Genomic DNA, 21,117 nt, shown 5'->3' with positions numbered 1-21,117 from the left:
TAATTGTATGCGTACGTTATATGAACTAAAAAGGAGAAAAACTTATACACAAATTAAGCATACAGATTCACAAAATATTTCATTATTTCTTTAAATTTGTAAATTTTACTACAAATGCGCCCATTTTGAACTTCGTATGGCACTAAAGACATTGCTGCAATTTTGAACTCCAATTTTTTCTTTCAAACTACAAAATTTTCTTTAACAAGTAAAAAAATTAATTGTGTCTACTAAATTTTCTTAAATTTGTTGAAAAATATCTACTAATTTTTGTGATATCGGAGTGATGTCAAATTTTCTAAATTAACTAAAATTTTTCTTCGTCGTGGGTTCAGTGTTTTTTTCAGAGCAGGGGGTATAACTAACATTCTAGCTATGCATGTTAAATTTGGTAGAAAATTTATATATAGCTCACATATGTATCCTTCACCCAATATACCTTTGTGCCGCTTTAGTTACCGTTGTGCCACTTTAGTGGCAAATTTGTCACTTTTGTGCCACTAAATGTGATACTTTTATATATTTTACAAATTTCGATGGAAAATAGCGATAAGATTACATATGATTGAATTCTTATTTAATAATCGAGTTCAAGAGTTTAATATTATATTTGTGACCAATTATTCTTTTTTGTCATTACGTTATTAAATACACCGACATAAATGCCTATAAATTTTTATGAAATTGTGTGCCACTTTTTTTAAGTGAGTGTGCCATCTTTTATTGCTTTTGGCACTTTTTATGCCACTTTCTAGAAATTCTTAATGGTAACGCTACTCCTAAGGCTAGAGTTACGTCTTGATATGCTTCCAACTTTGCACAAAGAGTAAAATTGAAGTATCATGCAGTGTGCTAAATTTTGTTTGAAATCGTTTCAGATTCAGACATAACTTCCATATAATTTTCGCCCGGTTTACACTCATATGACAACAGAGGCCCGATTCACGTGAAATTTTGCACAGGGATTAAAACTCTAGCTATGCATGCATGTTAAAATCGGTTCTGTTTTGGATATAGCTCCCATATATATGTACTATAGGTTTACTCACGCGTGAGTAAAATATTATTCACGTGCACACCTCTAATATGTACCCTCGATTATGCACTGAAAAAAGCATGCCCGGTTCCAAAGATTTTGTCTTTACCTTAACACTTTTGGCATTGATTCCGAGCCAAAGAAGCGGAGAATACAAGAAAGGATACATTTAAAACAAAATTGTCTTTTAAATTTGGGTTTTGTGTACCTGCTTTTTGGAAGCAAATTTTAATTTTTCGTTTTTTTTCAGCTTTTTGTTTTATTGTGATATCAAAGTCCTTTAAAAACGTGTTAACGACGACGTTATTTTACAAATTCATACTCGACTTCCAGTAGAAATTATGCTATGTTTCATGTAAAAAATATGTACTATTTCTGAACGATTTTTTGCTTTGTAGTCAAGATGCAAACAGACAACAAATTTAAAAACAATTTCATTAATTTTAAATCATCCCCAAACATTTTTTTCATGTTATGATACCCAATTTTAAGTCAAATCACATAATTATAAGGACAATACGGCTTCATTGAAAAGTTTATCGACTTTTGGACAACGAAAAAAAAACTTTATATCTGATAAATATGTCTTCCTTTCTAAGCAAAATTTGCACGATAATATTTTTTTCAGTGAGGGAAACTTTTTATTTTTGCACTTATTTTCAACGGAATTTTATTGTAATTAATTTAATTTCAATTAAATTTAAAAGAACTCTAACATTGTTTTTGAAACCCATTTTTCGGCGTTTAGTTTTCTCTTCTAATATCATTATCAAATAAATTATTTTCATAACAGTGTACTTACCCTCTTTGGAATAGGATGTATTACCCCATGGTCCTTGGCGGCCAATAATTGCATATAAAACAATTCCAAATGAATACACATCTCCCTTCTGAGTGCCACGCATTGGCATAGTTGCATCCCTCAATAGTTCGGGTGCTTTCCATAAGGCACGCTTTAATTCTAATTCTCGCCTAGAAACCAATTCACCACAAAAAAAAAAAAAAAAAAAAAAAACAAAAAAGCCACAACATGAAAAGAAAACAAGAGGTCAATTAGAAGGCCAATGCTAAGTGGATACAGGCTGTAAGCAGATTTTCCAACAAAATTGCCATGTCAAATCCATTACAAGGATATGACTTAAAACTGACCACTGGTAAGGGCCTTGTTGTTCAAGATGTTGGCAAAAACCAAACAACAACAACAACAACAACACCAATTAAATTCCTCTTCGTAGAAACTGAAAAATTTCATATTTCTGGTTTGATATCAAATTGCACTGGCCTTCGGCTTTATGCTGTGGCCTCATATACTTACTTGTGAGGTTCCTCTTGACCATATTTAAATTCATGCAGACCAAAATCGGATATTTGACAGACCCATCGTGAATCGATGAGACAATTGCTGGATCTAAGATTACCATGTGATATGATTTCAGAGTCATGCAATGCTATCATGCCCTTGATTATGTCACTGACTAGTGATGAAATGAACATGTGATCCAAGTGCAAATCCTCGTTGGCCAGGACATCTTCGAGGCTGCCACGGGCACAGTAGGTTGTGAATATGATGACTGATCCATGATCTATGGAGACGCCAATGAAATTTATAATATTCTCATGGCGAAGCTAAAAAAAGAAGGTACGATAAGAAACAATGATTAAATGGAATTCTTATGCTTTAAAAGAAAGTGTTGATATGTTTTCAGATCCTGTAAAAGATGTCAATCAATGTAAATATTCGAATAAATGTCAACTATGGATTCACTTTTTTAATTTCTGTAATTAAAAAACAAGTAAGTAAAGTAGAAAGTCGGGCGGGGCCGACTATATCATACCCTAAACCACCATTACAGAATTAGTATTCATATTTAAGCATTTGTGGGGTAACATATAGGTCTGGGAGATAAACTGCAGTTGCATATTTAAGAAAATTAAGGGGTACATGTCTATGGGTGCTTTGTGTCAATCTGACTATAGCTCATAGTCAATGTTGCCAGGGAAAATGTTCGGTTTACCCTACATGGACAAAAAAAGTTCCCTACTTTCCCATACATTCCCAAATAATTTTCCCAACTATATTTTTCGTTAAATTTAAAAAATATTATAAAACAAAAATCGTTCTAAATAAAGGGTGATTTGTTAAGAGCTTGATAACTTTAAAAAAAAAAAAAAACGCATAAAATTTGCAAAATCTCATCGGTTCTTTATTTGAAACGTTAGATTGGTCCATGACATTTACTTTTTGAAGATAATTTCATTTAAATGTTGACCGCGGCTGCGTCTTAGGTGGTCCATTCGGAAAGTCCAATTTTGGGCAACTTTTTCGAGCATTTCGGCCGGAATAGCCCGAATTTCTTCGGAAATGTTGTCTTCCAAAGCTGGAATAGTTGCTGGCTTATTTCTGTAGACTTTAGACTTGACGTAGCCCCACAAAAAATAGTCTAAAGGCGTCAAATCGCATGATCTTGGTGGCCAACTTACCGGTCCATTTCTTGAGATGAATTGTTCTCCGAAGTTTTCCCTCAAAATGGCCATAGAATCGCGAGCTGTGTGGCATGTAGCGCCATCTTGTTGAAACCACATGTCAACCAAGTTCAGTTCTTCCATTTTTGGCAACAAAAAGTTTGTTAGCATCGAACGATAGCGATCGCCATTCACCGTAACGTTGCGTCCAACAGCATCTTTGAAAAAATACGGTCCAATGATTCCACCAGCGTACAAACCACACCAAACAGTGCATTTTTCGGGATGCATGGGCAGTTCTTGAACGGCTTCTGGTTGCTCTTCACTCCAAATGCGGCAATTTTGCTTATTTACGTAGCCATTCAACCAGAAATGAGCCTCATCGCTGAACAAAATTTGTCGATAAAAAAGCGGATTTTCTGCCAACTTTTCTAGGGCCCATTCACTGAAAATTCGACGTTGTGGCTCGTTAGTAAGTCTATTCATGATGAAATGTCAAAGCATACTGAGCATCTTTCTCTTTGACACCATGTCTGAAATCCCACGTGATCTGTCAAATACTAATGCATGAAAATCCTAACCTCAAAAGAATCACCCTTTACATTATTATCTTAAAACACATATGCAACGTATATAACTTAGAATATAAATTTGTATTACTACCACGGTTGCCACAGTTGGCAGAATTCTACCCAAATTAGTAATCTTTTTTGTTAAATCTCTATAAAAATAAAATTTTGGAAAAAGTTTCTATAAACAAATTTTCGTGAGAAATTTTTTATAGACAATTTTTCTATTTGACAATAAATTCTATAGAAATAAAATTTTGAGAAAAAAATTCACAGAAATAAAATTTTGAGAAAATTTTTTATAGAAATAATATTTTGAAAAAAATTTCTATAGAAATACAATTTTGACAAAATGTTCTATAGAAATAAAATGTTGACAAAATTTTCTACAGGAATAAAGTTTACCACACATTGTTAAAGATCAAGCCTTGCCGGCTTCTAATTTCCTCCTCTAGATCCACCAAAATGTAAAAATTATTCCAAATTGTGTTGAGTGAAAATGTCCTACATTGTGGCCCTACGTCCCTACAAGACGCTAAATATTAGAAAAACCTACATATAGGGAATTTCCCCTACTTCTAGCAACACTGGCTGTGTTGATATTGCACCTACGGAGTTAGTATGCCACTAATATTGAGCCCATTATTAAAAAAGAGAAAATGGTTAAATTAGTGTGGGTAATAAATACAAATTTGTAAAAATCGAGCAATATTCTTATGTAAGAGCTACAAGTACGTATAAGTACGATCGGCTAGTACATCAAAATTTGAAATTTGAGTAACATCGGTTAATAAATAAGAGTATTATGGCCAAATTTGGGAAAATCGAGCGATGCATATATATGGAAGCTATATCTAAATCTGAACCAATTTGCATAATATTTTGCGGGTTTGATTAATACCACAAAAGGTTACCTTGTGCAAGATTTGAGTAAGATCAGTTAAGAAATGAGGCCTGTATGGTCAAACATAAGGTTATTAGGGGCGAATTTTTCAAAATCGAGTGATACATATATGGGAGCTATATCTACATCTGAACCGATTTCGATGAAATTTTGCACATATAGTTAGTACTACAGAGGACTAGATCTAGCCAACTTTTAGTAAGATCGGTTAATAAATAAGGGTTCTATGGCCAAATTTGGGAAAATCGGGCTATACATATATATGGGAGCTATATCTAAATCTGAACCGATTTCGATGATTTTTTGCACATATAGTAAGTGCTATAGAAGAGTAAGATCGGTTGATAAATAAAGGTTTTGTGGCCATATTTGGGAAAATCGGGCGATACATATATATGAGAGCTATATCTAAATCTGAACCGATTTGGACGAAATTTTGCAGACTTGAAGGACGATGAAAAAGATTACCTTTTGCCAAATTTGGTGACGATCCGTTTGAAAAAACGCGCAACGTGACCCCATTTGTCGAAATCGGGCGATACATATATATGGGAGCTATATCTAAATTTGATCCGATTTCTTTCAAATTCAATAGCGTTCGTCCTTGTGTTCAAAAAACTCCCTGTACCAAATTTCATCAAAATCGGTTAATAATTGCGACGGACGGACATCACCTCGACTCAAGAGGTGATTCTGAGTCGATCGGTATATATTTTATGGGGTCTAAAATCAATATTTCTGATAGGCACATTTTTTGGCCGATCAAACTTATTATACCCTGACCACTATGTGGTTTAGGGTATAATTAAAAATAAAAAAATATTTTTTTCTGATTTTGATTTTCGTTAGTAGTATAATGCTACCATTTGATTGTTTAGATTTCCAGTAGACTTTGTTGTTGATTTGCTAAATGTCTTCAAATAAAACCATAAGCTGTAAATAATGACAAGAAATTACCTGCACAAAAAAAAAAAATAATTCTTTCATCCCAAACGCCATTTATATACCCACCAACATTGAATGGTGAGGGGGTATAATAAGTTTGTCATTCCGTTTGTAACACATCGAAATATCGATTTCCGACTATATAAAGTATATATAAAGGGTGATACGGTCAAAATTTGGTCAATATCAACTTGACATATTTCTTTCAATTCTGCATTTAAAAAACCTGAACACCCCTGATTTTGAAGGTGTGTGTGGGTAGAATGTTGCTCCTATTTTGATTTTGGAATTCACTCTTCAGTTGTCAAAATGCCGTCCAAGAGAGAAGAGCAGCGTATCAAAATTTTGCTCGCGCATCGCGAAAATCCGAACTACTCGCACGCATAGGTGGCTAAATCGCTAAAAGTTGCCAAATCAACCGTTACAAATGTAATTAAAGTATTTGGGGAACGTTTGTCGACAGCCAGGAAGTCTGGATCGGGGGGAAATCGAAAACCGGAAGCCGCTGAGACGACAAAGAGAGTTGCAGGTAGTTTCAAGCGAAACCCTAACCTCTCTCTCCGAGATGCCGCAAATAAGCTGGGTGTATCGTCTACAACCGTGCATCGAGCCAAAAAACCTGCAGGACTATCGACTTATAAGAAGGTAGTGACTCCAAATCGCGATGATAAACAAAATACGACGGCCAAAGCGCGATCCGGAGGCTGTACACGACGATGCTGACGAAGTTTGACTGCGTGGTAATGGACGACGAAACCTACGTCAAAGCCGACTACAAGCAGCTTCCGGGACAGGAGTTTTATACCGCAAAAGGAAGGGGAAAGGTAGCAGATATTTTCAAGCACATAAAACTGTCAAAGTTCGCAAAGAAATATCTGGTTTGGCAAGCCATCTGTACCTGTGGCTTGAAAAGCAGCATTTTCATAGCTTCCGGGACTGTCAACCAAGAAATTTACGTGAAAGAGACGTTTAGCTGCCTTTCCTGAAGAAGCACGGTTGTTCCGCACTTTTTTGGCCGGATTTGGCATCTTGCCATTACGGTAAAAAGGCCATGGAGTGGTACGCCGCCAACAACGTGCAGGTGGTTCCCAAGGACAAGAACCCTCCCAACACGCCAGAGCTCCGCCCAATTGAGAAATACTGGGCTATTGTCAAGCGGAACCTAAAGAAGACCAAAAAAAAACTGCTAAGGACGTGCAGCAGTTCAAGGCAAACTGGCTTTCTGCGGCGAAGAAGGTGGACAAGGTGGCTGTACAAAATCTGATGGCAGGTGTCAAGCGTGAGGCCCGGCAATTCGGACTTGGAAAAGCGAAAGCCTAACTGAATATTTTTCCTGAATTTTATACTAATTGAACTTGAAAAAGAAATTTAATTTGATTTTTTAAATAAACGATTTCACCGATTTACACGCGTTTTCCCTTGACCAAATTTTGACCGTATCACCCTTTATTATTGATCAGGGAGAAATTCTAAGACGATATAGCGATGTCCGTCTGTCTGTTGTAAACACGCTACAGTCTGCAATAATGAAGCAATCGTACTGAAATTGCACAACTCGTCTTTTGTCTGCACGCAGGTGAAGTTCGAAGATGGGCTATATCGGTCCAGGTTTTGATATAGTCCCCATATAAACCGACCTCCCGATTTGGGTCTTGGGCTTATAGAAATTGAAGTTTTTATCCTATTTACCTGAAATTTGATATTTTATGACCATAAAGAGGTGTGCCAAAAATGATGAGTATCGGTCCATGTTTTGGTATAGCCCCCATATAGACCGATCTCCCGATTTTACTTCTTGGACTTATAGAAACCGCTGTTTTTATTCAATTTACCTGAAATTGGAAATCTAGAGGTATTTTAGGACCATAAAGAGGTGTGCCGAAAATGGTGAGTATCGGTCCATATTTTGGTATAGCCCCCATATGACCGATTTCCCGATTTTACTTCTTAGGCTTCTAGAATCCGAAGTCTTTATCCTATTTGCCTGAAATTGGAAATCTAGAGGTATTTTCGGGTCATAAAGAGGTGTGCCGAAAACGGTGAGTATCGGTCCATATTTTAGTATAGCCCTCATAAGAACGATCTCCCGATTTAACTCCTTGGGTTTTTAGAAACCGTAGTTTTTATCTGATTTGCCTGAAATTGTAAATATTCTGGTATTTTAGGCTCACAAAAACGTGTATCGGATTAAGTTTTTATCGGTCCATGTGGTAATGCCTCCATATAGACCGACTTCACTTCTTGGGGGTTTAGAAGGCGCACTGATCATGAAAATTGCTTGAAACTCAATGTAAAATTTGCAGATTTTATTTCTACAGATTTAAGATTTCAAATCAAGACGTTATTTTATAATTTTCTTGCACACTTACAAGAGATGTTAATGATTCCTCTAAAACTCAAACGAAAATGGTTCTAATAAATCCAGAATCTGATATAGTCCTCATAGGTGAAATCTTTAAATTTATCTTCGGGAAGTGTTCTCAAGTCCTCAAGCCCTCCTGAAATTTCAAAGGAAACCCTATATTTGGTTCATGGTGGTGGGTATTCAAGATTCGGCCCGGCCGAACTTAGTTCTGTATATACTTGTTAGATAAACAACCAACGCTTTTCGCTGTAAGGAAGTTTGTTTGGAAAAAAAGTATAGACATTTCATGATAAAAGTTGCCTTTTTGAAAGTATGCGAAAACAATTTAAAAAAGTACTAACTTTTTTTTCAATTTTTTGCATCTTCAAGTTTTTCCCATTTTCACTAGTTCTCAGCACTTTTTGAATATGCAATGTAGATAAATTTTATTTAATCCTTAGTCCAGACGGAGAATCGAACCGCGGACCATACAATGTCATTAACATACAATTATCGCTATAAGGTGGGCACTATGTACGAATTTGAAAAAATTCATAAACTCCACCAAAGAATAATTTTTGTGATGCCCGTCATCCAAACGTTTTTTTTTTCTTTTTACGTGTTATTTTTGTACAAGAAAGCAGAGGATGGAAAAAATATTTGTGTTTGTTAAAAATGTTTATTAAAAAAAAAATTATTCAAAATTCTACTAAATTCTAAATTTTGTATTTTTTGTAGCGGGATCTAAGCAGACGCATGAACATGGCCAGATCGAAGTAGAATTTTACAACGACGAAAAATACATATACTTCTCGTTATCTGAGAATAATATTTCGATGCTTTAAAAATGGAATGACAAAGTTAGTACACTGAAAGCAGAGTTTTCTTTTCTGAGGAACACAATTTTAGACAAACAAATTTTGCTTTTGACACTAAACAATTTCCATAAAATCAAATAAAAAAGTAAAGAGACAGTTTATTTCCTCTCAAAGAAAATTCATATATTAAAGGCGAATTTCATTTGTCTTTGGGTGTATACCTCCATCCTGGGTGGTGATGGGTATAAAACAGATACGAAGTAAATGAAAGAAAAATTATATAACTCATCATCCAAAAATACTCGTATCTGAATTGTCATTAACACAGTATGGAATTTCAAAAGTGTATTGTATTACTCTGCTATTCTAATTACCTCACGCATTTGTTTTAACTCCTTGCGAACGGAACGTGTGATATCTACGGTCTTCTTAAAAATCCTCTTCATTGCCACAATATTGCCTCGATACAAGCCTGAAATTAGAGTAAATACAGATTACAGATTATGAAAGTCAAAAATACCCAGGAGACAGAAAAATAACACCCACCTATATTTGTGAAAGCCTTTTTATTCGTATCACCTCCAGTAAGAATACTCTGTCGGCAAATTTGGTACTGCAAAGTTACAAGTAGGCGGTAAATGGGAATACATAAAATTTGTTAAAGCATATTATTGTAACACATTATAAAAATTAATTAGTAAGTAAAACAAATACGAAAAGCAATCAATATAGGTTCGGTCGACTTATTTAATTTACATCAATAAAATCGCTTCTGTAACATATACTCCCAAACATATTTTGCTTCAAGCATATATATTTTTGGGTATTGCCCAAACATTTATATGTTTGATCTCTTCCAATATATAATATGTTTGAAAGCATATTGGTCTAAACAATATATGTTTGGGTATTCTAAGCTCCAAACATTTTGTATTTTTGCATCCAAATTCAATAATGTTGTCTTCCAAAAAACAATATGTTATTATGTGAACATATAATATGTTTGGAAGCATTTTGCACCCAAAAATATTATATGCTTAAAAAAATTCTCCCAAACAATATTGTTCTCAAAATTGTATTTATTTATTTATATATTTACAATCATAATGAATTATGAAAATAAACAGGTAATATAGGTGCTAACAACATAGGTTTTCGACCTGAATGCTCAAAATTTTGTTTCTGCCCAATTGTATATTCCCTCACATCTTTCTCACTTCCACGAGATTTTTTAGTTCTTAGCACCTTTTTCTGTAATACAAACATTGTAGAAGAAATTATTCAATTCTATAATTTTTTTATTTTTTTATTTTAATTTTACCTTTTGCCGGACGGGGATCAAAGAAGTAGCTGATCAATTGCCCAAGGAAAAATAAAATGTTAATTTTATAATAACAAGCAACAACCACCAACTTAATTCAATATCGCTCCCAGTTAAATAGCGCTCCAAGCTACTAAACACATATATGTTTATAGGCTATTTCTAAATTAATATATGTTTGCATCCAAGCATATTATATTTACAAACATTTTATGTCCCAAACATAATATGTTCTAACATATTAACATATATGTCCCAAACATGTTATGCTAGTTTATGAACATTATATGCTTGCACTCAAAAATATTGTGTTTAAAAATTTGTGTTCCAAACATATAATGTTTATAGCCAAACATATGAAAAACAGTCTTTTTCATCCGTGTAGAATTATAAATCATTCATTTGAGAGAAAAGTTTGTTTTTCATGTTTCGTTGGAAAATGTAGGAGTTTGGGACTCATTAATTTTAAGTGCAAGCACACCCCCACATTTTGCTTCGAGCATTTTGCTTCGAGCATATATATTTTCAGTATTGGTCCAAACAAAATATTGTTTGTATTTCACCTTAGTTTCACCTTAGGGCATACACTGATAGTAAAAAAGTGTTAATGAATTTTTTTTGTGTGGATATATTTTTAAGGCGCCAATTGGTTACTTCCATTATTTTACTTGCAGCATACTCTCTAGGTCTCTCTTTCTAAACACATATATGTTCTCTTTCTAAACACATATATGTTTATAGGCTATTTCCAAATTAATATATGTTTGCATCTAAGCATATTATATTTACAAACATTTTATGTCCCAAACATAAGATGTTCTAACATATAAACATATATGTCCCAAACTTGTTATGCTAGTTTATGAACATTATGTGCTTGCACTCAAAAATATTGTGTTTAAAAAATTTTAGTTCCAAACATATAATTTGTACACCCAAACAGCTGAAAAACAGACTTTTTCGTCCGTGCGTTCAATTTTCATAAACAAGTATAAAATATTTGTATACATTTTAAAATGTTCACCCAGAAAAAATTCAACCCACCATTAAAGAAAATTTAGTTTTATATTAAAATTTTTTAACTAAAATTCAAATTTGGAAGAAAAACTTGGAATTAAAAATTGTTAAAATGTCTTTAGCGCTATGTGAAATTCAAATTAAAACAAGTATATACAGCCGCAAGTTCGGCCAGGCCGAATCTTATGTACCCACCACCATGGATTGCGTAGAAACTTCTACGCAAGACTGTCATCCACAATCGAATTACTTGGGTTGTGGTATCTTAAAACTTCTTATTCCTGCATGGTTGTTGGATACCATATACTAACATCACGTACCAAATTTCAACCGAATGGGAAGAATTTTGCCCTTCCAAGGGGCTCTGGAGGTCAAATCTGGGGATCGGTTTATATGGGGCCTATATATAATTATGGACCGATATCGACCAATTTTTGCATGGGAGTTTGAGGCCATATATTAACACCACGTACCAAATTTCAACTGAATCAGATGAATTTTGGTCTTCCAAGAGGTTCCGGAGGTCAAATCTGGTGATCGGTTTATATGGGGGCTATATATAATTATGAACCGATGTGGACCAATTTTTGCATGGTTGTTAGAGACCATATACTAACATCACGTACCAAATTTCAGCCGGATTGGATGAAATTTGCTTCTCTTAGAGGCTTCGCAAGCCAAATCGGGGGATCGGTTTATATGGGGGCTATATATAATTATGGACCGATGTGGACCAATTTTTGCATGGTTATTAGAGACCATATACTGACACCATGTACCAAATTTCAACCGGATCGGATGAAATTTGCTTCTCTTAGGGGCCTCGCAAGCCAAATCGGGGGATCGGTTTATATGGGGGCTATATATAATTATGGACCGATGTGGACCAATTTTTGCATGGTTGTTAGAGACCATATACTAACACCATCTACCAAATTTCAGCCGGATCGGATGAAATTTTCTTCTCTTAGGGGCCTCGCAAGCCAAATCGGGGGATCGGTTTATATGGGGGCTATATATAATTATGGACCGATGTGGACCAATTTTTGCATGGTTGTTAGAGACCATATACTAACACCATGTACCAAATTTCAGCCGGATCGGATGAAATTTGCTTCTCTTAGAGGCCTCGCAAGCCAAATTTTGGGGTCCGTTTATATGGGGGCTATACGTAAAAGTGGACCGATATGGCCCATTTGCAATACCATCCGACCTACATCAATAACAACTACTTGTGCCAAGTTTCAAGTCGATAGCTTGTTTCGTTCGGAAGTTAGCGTGATTTCAACAGACGGACGGACGGACATGCTCAGATCGACTCAGAATTTCACCACGACCCAGAATATATATACTTTATGGGGTCTTAGAGCAATATTTCGATGTGTTACAAACGGAATGACAAAGTTAATATACCCCCATCCTATGGTGGTGGGTATAAAAACAATTTACTTATTTAAGAATTATTTGAGACGAAAAATAATTAAAATACGAAAAATTTTCTCACATTTGACAAAATGGAACTAACATCAACAAATTTTCATGAACTAAAATCAAGTTAAATCGGCTATAAAATATTTCGTTGTCTTTTTTCTGGTGGTTAGAATATATTATGTTTGGAGCATCCAATTTTTCAACTATAGGATGGGGGTACTTTGTCATCCCGTTTGTAACACGTTGAAATATTGGTCTCAGACCAAATCGCAAAGCAAAATCGAGTGCATGATTACCACTTGCGAGTATGTTTTTTATTGAGTCAAAGTGCTACAAAATTTATTTCGTTTATACTTTTTTTCCTGACAAAACAAAACTGTTTTCTCAGCACCTATACATAGGCAGGGTTCGACCAGGCCGAATCTTATGTACCCTCCACCATGGATTGTGTAGAAACTTCTATTAAAGACTGGCATCCACAATCGAATTACTTGGGCTGTGGTAATACTTGCCGATGGCAAGGTAACTCTTCTAAATTTTAAGTTAGACAAAACGGTCGATTAAATACGGCCTTGAATTAATAATAATTCAGTTCTTGATCGGTATATATAGCGAGTCTATATACAATTATGAACTGATATGAACTGTTAGTGGTAATTAGAGAGCCACAAGTGAAGTTCGCTTTACGTGGGGGGCTATATACAATTATGAACTGATATGGACCAATTTTTGTGTGATTGGGGGTCGGGCTATATATAAATATAGATCGATATGGAACAATTTTGGCATGGTTGTTAGCGGCCATATCCTTACACAACGTACCAAATTTCAATCAAATCGGATGAAATTTACTCCACCAAGAGGCTCCGGAGGTCAAATCTAGGGATCCTATATATAATTATTGACCGAAATGAATCAAATATACCACGTACCAAATTTCAACCAGATCGGTTAAAATTTGATCCTCCAAGATGCTCCGGAGGTTAAACCTTGGGATCCGTTTATATGAGGGCTATATATAATTATGGACTGATTTGGACCAATTTTTGCATAGATGTTAGAGGTCAAAAAAGTTAAATTTCAACCAGATGGGATGAAATTTATATATAATTATGGACCGATTTAGACCAATTTTTGCGTGGTTGTTAGAGACCACACATAAAATCCATGTACCGAATTTCAACCGGATCGGATGAAATTTGCTCCCTCAAGAGGGCCCGGAGGTCAAATCTGTGGATAGGTAAATATGGGGGCTATATATAATTATGGACTGCACCCAAAAAAAGTGAACCCACCGTGGAAGAAAATGTAGGGTTACTTTAGAAAATTTTAACTAAAAAAGTTTTCTAATTGCAACATGTTACAAATAAGTTAATACTTTGAAGAAAATTTATTAAAAATAATTATTTTTTCTCTTGTTTAAGACAATTTCATATGCTGAAAGAAAAAATTGGACTGAAAATATGTTAAAATGTTTTAGCACTATACGAAGTTCATGACAGGTACAATTATAATAAAATTTACTCATTTGAGAGATTTATGAACTCAATTTAAGCAAACTTCTGCAATTTTAGGAAAATATGAACTATTTTATTTTTTAGTAAAATTGTGCACTATATTTTTCTTATTTTTAGTTCACGCCATTAAAGTTAGCAAAAAATTATTCAAATAAGGAACATTTACTCATATTGTGCAAAATTTAACTAAAATCAACTAATCGTCATAAACAAAAATAAAGTTCAGTTGGCATTAGAGCCCCTTTTTTCTGGGTGTGGTTTGAACCAATTTGCATGGATGGATGTTAAAGACCATATACTAACCACGTACCAAATTTCAACTGGATCCTATGAAGTTTTTTCCTCCAAGAGGCTCCGCAATCTGGGGTCGGTTTATATTCTGCTTCAAGCATATACATTTTTGGGTATTGCCCAAACATTTATATGTTTGAGCTCTTCCAATGTATTATATGTTTGAAAGCATATTGGTCTAAACAATATATGTTTGGGTAGTCTAAGTTCCAAACATTTTGTATTTTTGCATCCAAATTCAATAATGTTGTCTTCCAAAAAACAATATGTTATTATGTGAACATATAATATGTTTGGAAGCATTTTGCACCCAAAAATATTATATGCTTAAAAAAAATTCTCCCAAACAATATTGTGCTCAAAATTTTATTTATTTATTTATATATTTACAATCATAATGAATTATGAAAATAAACAGGTAATATAGGTACTAACAACATAGTTTTTCGACCTGAATGCTCAAAATTTTGTTTCTGCCCAATTGTATATTCCCCCACATCTTTCTCACTTCCACGAGATTTTTTAGTTCTTAGCACCTTTTTCTGTAATACAAACATTGTAGAAGAACTTATTCAATTGTATGATTTTTTATACCCACCACCATAGCATGGGGGGTATATTAACTTTGTCATTCCGTTTGTAACACATCGAAATATTGCTCTAAGACCCCATAAAGTATATATATTCTGGGTCGTGGTGAAATTCTGAGTCGATCTGAGCATGTCCGTCCGTCCGTCCGTCCGTCTGTTGAAATCACGCTAACTTCCGAACGAAACAAGCTATCGACTTGAAACTTGGTACAAGTAGTTGTTATTGATGTAGTTCGGATGGTATTGCAAATGGGCCATATCGGTCCACTTTTACGTATAGCCCCCATATAAATGGACCCCAAAGTTTGGCTTGCGAGGCCTCTAAGAGAAGCAAATTTCATCCGATCCGGCTGAAATTTGGTACATGGTGTTAGTATATGGTCTCTAACAACCATGCAAAAATTGGTCCACATCGGTCCATAATTATATATAGCCCCCATATAAACAGATCCCCCGATTTGGCTTGCGAGGCCCCTAAGAGAAGCAAATTTCATCCGATCCGACTGAAATTTGGTACATGGTGTCAGTATATGGTCTCTAACAATCATGCAAAAATTGGTCCACATCGGTCCATAATTATATATAGCCCCCATATAAACCGATCCCCCGATTTGGCTTGCGAGGCCACTAAGAGAAGCAAATTTCATCCGATCCGGCTGAAATTTGCTACATGGTGTTAGTATATGGTCTCTAACAACCATGCAAAAATTGGTCGACATCGGTCCATAATTATATATAGCCCCCATATAAACCGATCCCCCGATTTGGCTTGCGAGGCCGCTAAGAGAAGCAAATTTCATCCGATCCGGCTGAAATTTTGTACGTGATGTTAGTATATGGTCTTTAGCAACCATGCAAAAATTGGTCGATATCGGTCCATAATTATATATAGGCCCCATATAAGCCGATCCCCTACGCAATCCACTGTGGTGGGTACATAAGATTCGGCCTGGCCGAACTTGCGGCCGTATGTACTTGTTTTATTTTAATTTTACCTTTTGCCGGACGGGGATTCGAACAGCGGACCACACAGTTTGTAAGGATCAAAGAAGTAGCTGATCAATTGCCCAAGGAAAAATAAAATGTTAATTTTGTAATAACAAGCAACAACCACCAACTTAATTCAATATCGCTCCCTGTTAAATAGCGCTCCAAGCTACTAAACACATATATGTTTATAGGCTATTTCTAAATTAATATATGTTTGCATCCAAGCATATTATATTTACAAACATTTTATGTCCCAAACATAATATGTTCTAACATATTAACATATAGTCCCAAACATGTTATGCTAGTTTATGAACATTATATGCTTGCACTCAAAAATATTGTGTTTAAAAATTTGTGTTCCAAACATATGAAAAACAGTCTTTTTCATCCGTGCAGAGAAGGAATATGATCACCTCAAACATGTTTCAAGAGCACCATGTTTCTTTTTCACAGCGACTATGTAGCATTTTTGTCGCAAAAATATTCTTTTCTCGTCAAGCATAACATGCTTTCCGAAATCAGATACAAATTTTCCGAGAAAAGAACATGGTTTCGACAAACATGCTTCATGTTTTCCGTGAAAAAAGTAGCATTTTGCTCTTGGAACATGGTTAGGGTGATCATACTCCTTCTTTGCCTGCATGATTTCAACAGACGGACGTGACTAAATTGACTCAGAATTTCACCACGACCCAGAATATATATACACTTTATGGGGTCTTAGAGCAATATTTCGATGTGTTACAAACGGAATGACAAAGTTAATATAACTTTATGGATAATACATTAAAATCAAATGGTTTGGTATTTAGGCCATCGCCCTTTGTTTCTAATTATGGTTTTAGCTTTTAAAAGATAGAAAGTGCAGAAGGTTCAAATTTGGTTTCGCAGCACTTGTGGTTAGTATGTTAATGCCATAGTGAATATAAAATATATATAGGGTAAAATTTCGTCAAGTGTACGCAATTTTAATGAGGTCTATTAAACCCATTTTAATTTTCCATGTATTCGTAGATAATTCACGGAAAAATAAAGCACAAAGTCTGTAAAAAATTCTCAGCTAATTAAAATATGTTATTATGACTTCGGAAGACATTTCCAGTGAATATTTTTTTCCACAGGTATACATTTTTGTTTTTTTTTTTTTAATTACCATAAGGTGGGTACTAAGTTCGAGTTTAACCGCTAAACACAAAATTAAATAGGCAAAACAGAATAAAATTACATCTTTTTGAATAAAATAATAAAAGAATAAAATATTATCTTTTAATATAACTCGATGGGGAATGATCCAATGCAAAAATTGAAAATGTTTATTTTCAGTGAAATGCATTATTAAAGAAAAGTAACCGTGAAAAAATGACCAATTTAGCGCGACAATGCCAACTTAATACTGGCCTATAATTGAGAAAATGCAGTAATGAAGAACCCTACCATTTGATATTAATACAGTTCCTTTTAAAAGTCGCTTTCAAAAATAAATATACACTTACAATATTTTTGCTCTTCAGAGTATTGAAATCGCAATTATTCTCCATATTAATGATGGTTACATCCTTCATATCGATTTTCCACAGAAGCCCAGCCAAGGTCTGTTCATAACGATAATGCCTAAAAATATAAGGAGATGCATGTGTTATTCGTAATCAAAACCACTGGCATTTTGTTCGCTTTCATTATATTAATGGTAAGGTGATGATAATGAAATTTTGGTGAATTTTTGAAGAGTCGATTGAAAAAGGGATGGTTGTCACAACAAAAACATCGGAAAGATTAAATAATGTTCACTACTTAATTAGAAATATTGCTGCAATGACGACAAATAATCCAAAGAATGATCCCGATGTCATATAGCGCCAATCCAGCTTACGTCTCCTGCAAAGTTCTCCATCAAAACCGCATAAGGGCTCGCACAGTGGTGGCCTACCCTTAAGCCATTGTATGGGACGATCTGGTTTTATATAGCGAAATTCCTGGAAAATATATACAAATTGGTTAATGTATTGAAGGCTTTAAATGGTAATAGAAGCAAACAATATGCACGAAAGTCCCGCTGGGCCGAATCTATTGCATCAGTTTTACCGCGTGACAATTTTCAAAATTGTCAAATAAAAAGGCTTCTATCTTTAAATATCTACCTACTTCTCAAAATTTTCCAGATTTTGTGATTGGACATTGGACTACTTAGCCACACATGCAACGAAAAACGTTTGGAAAACGTGTAGCGAAAACGTCTTTCTTTTATGAATTTCTTCGAAATTTCAAACTTTTATCACCAAAAAATTTTTTTTTTTACAAATTTTTTAGTTTTCCAATAAAAAAATAATTTTTGATCCAAAAGCACAGTCTATTTCGTTTATATCAAACAATGTCTTTTCTGATCTTAAGTCTTTAATAAGACACATTTTGAAGTTTCATAGTAAAAATGTAATATAGTAGTATGTAATGTCGGATATCTTTTCGGAATCTTCCAAACATTTTTGGAATATGTGTAAAAACATTATTTGGTGTTCGGTCGACGCAGGGATCGAACCCACGACCCTTTGTATGCGAGGCGGGCATGCTAACCATTGATCCACGGTGGTCAACTAAATTAATGTTTCTGTCAAATAAAGTTTTTTTACTTCGGCTCGTAGATGCCGAAAAATATGCTTTATAAATATAACTGCTTGACTGTTTGTGTCCCTTGTGCGTTGATCGCTATAGTGATAATTGTCTGTTGATGACAATATCAACCAGCAAAACAAAGCTTTGCCAAAAAAGTAATGAAAATGTTCTTTTTGGATCCGAAAGTGGTGCAAAATTGACGCAAATGCGATGAATTTAACATGGGCTTGTCATAGGACGGAAGTCCTCCATTTCAATAGCCGTTGCACTAAATTTGCATCACTTCTTTAGGTGTGACCCGAATTCAATGTTTTTGATGTAAATTAAAAAATTCTGCGATATTTTGTCAAATAAATAATTTTTATAATTTTTTAAGGAATCTAACGCTTGTCGGAAACGTTTGACCTCAAATATTTTCAAAAACTCACAATTTTTTCAGATTGGATTTAGCATTTTTTCGACAAAATTTAATGTAACATGTTTGTCACTAAAATGTTATTTTCTCGTCAAATAAAACCAGATACATGATTTCCGAGAAAATAACATGGTTGCAAAAACCATGTTACATGGTCACCACCCAAAATAACATTTTGCTCTTAAAACATGTTTGAGGTTATCATATTCCTTCTCTGGGTGAAAGAACTTCCTGGGTAGTTAAAATAAAGAACATCATTGGGAGTGCATCTTCTGGAAGATGCGTAGATATGTAGCACTGTGGATAGTGTGTTGGCTTACAAACTGTATGGTCTGTGGTTCGATTCTCCGTCCAGGCGAAAGGTAAGTGAGAAAGATGTGAGGGAAGATGCAATTAGCCAGAAAAAAAAATTTGTTTTTCGTTAGTCTATATGAAATTGTGTTTACATCCTACAAAAGAATCAACGTTTATCACAAAAAGAATATACTTTTCTTCCACACAAACTTCTTTATAGCGAAAAGCAAATGATAAACGATCTTTGTTTGTCTAAAATTATGTTTGGGAGGAAAGAATTATCTTTTGCACATCTTTCATCGAATTTATTTTCAACTCTCATTTTATATTTTAAGAGAAATAGAATAGGGCTACAAAATTGATATTAAAGATATCAAATTAAATTTCTTTTTCAAGTTCAATTAGTATAAAATTCAGGACAAATATTCAGTTAGGCTTTCGCTTTTCCAAATCCGAATTGCCGGGCCTCACGCTTGACACCTGCCATCAGATTTTGTACAGCCACCTTGTCCACCTTCTTCGCCGCAGAAAGCCAGTTTGCCTTGAACTGCTGCTCATCCTTAGCAGTTTTTTTGGTCTTCTTTAGGTTCTGCTTGACAATAGCCCAGTATTTCTCAATTGGGCGGAGCTCTGGCGTGTTGGGAGGGTTCTTGTCCCTGGGAACCACCTGCACGTTGTTGGCGGCGTACCACTCCATGGCCTTTTTACCCTAATGGCAAGATGCCAAATCCGGCCAAAACAGTACGGAACAACCGTGTTTCTTCAGGAAAGGCAGCAGACGTTTATTCAAACACTCTTTCACGTAAATTTCTTGGTTGACAGTCCCGGAAGCTATGAAAATGCTGCTTTTCAAGCCACAGGTACAGATGGCTTGCCAACCCAGATATTTCTTTGCGAACTTTGACAGTTTTATGTGCTTGAAAATATCTTCTACCTTTCCCCTTCCTTTTGCCGTCCCGGAAGCTGCTTGTAGTCGGCTTTGACGTAGGTTTCGTCGTCCATTACCACACAGTCAAACTTCGTCAGCATCGTCGTGTACAGCCTCCGGGATCGCGCTTTGGCCGTCGTATTTTGTTTATCATCGCAATTTGGAGTCACTACCTTCTTGTAAGTCGATAGTCCGGCTCGTTTTTTGGCTCGATGCACGGTGGTAGACGATACACCCAGCTTATTTGCGGCATCTCGGAGAGAGAGGTTAGGGTTTCGCTTGAAACTACCTGCAACTCTCTTTGTCGTCTCAGCGGCTTCCGGTTTTCGATTTCCCCCCGATCCAGACTTCCTGGCTGTCGACAAACGTTCCCCAAACACTTTAATTACATTTGTAACGGTTGATTTGGCAACTTTTAGCGATTTAGCCAGCTTTGCGTGCGAGTAGCTCGGATTTTCGCGATGCGCGAGCAAAATTTTGATACGCTGCTCTTCTTGCTTGGACGGCATTTTGACAACTGAAGAGTGAATTCCAAAATCAAAATAGGAGAAACATTATACACACACAAACCTTCAAAATGAGGGGTGTTCAGGTTTTTTAAATGCAAAATTGAAAGAAATACGTCAAGTTTATA

The 21,117-nt window shown here is 35.1% G+C and overlaps 1 protein-coding gene across 1 annotated transcript in view; it reads right to left on the bottom strand.

Annotated features, from left to right (window-relative positions):
• The window catches only part of Gyc32E (Guanylyl cyclase at 32E), a 179,686-nt gene that overhangs the window by 43,316 nt on the left and 115,253 nt on the right, over positions 1-21,117 (bottom strand). The window contains exons 12-17 of the mRNA XM_075294824.1: positions 18,031-18,212; positions 17,733-17,850; positions 9,626-9,692; positions 9,454-9,551; positions 2,352-2,662; positions 1,839-2,008 (exon numbers count right to left, since the gene is read on the bottom strand). Of these exons, the coding sequence (XP_075150939.1) occupies positions 1,839-2,008; positions 2,352-2,662; positions 9,454-9,551; positions 9,626-9,692; positions 17,733-17,850; positions 18,031-18,212 (946 nt within the window). The remainder of the gene's footprint in view (positions 1-1,838; positions 2,009-2,351; positions 2,663-9,453; positions 9,552-9,625; positions 9,693-17,732; positions 17,851-18,030; positions 18,213-21,117) is intronic.

Source organism: Haematobia irritans, chromosome 2 (genome assembly GCF_050003625.1).
Source record: "Haematobia irritans isolate KBUSLIRL chromosome 2, ASM5000362v1, whole genome shotgun sequence".
NCBI classification, from domain to species: domain Eukaryota; kingdom Metazoa; phylum Arthropoda; class Insecta; order Diptera; family Muscidae; genus Haematobia; species Haematobia irritans.
The sequence above is the reverse complement of the archived record's forward strand: the minus strand, read 5'-3'. Positions and strand labels throughout refer to the sequence as shown.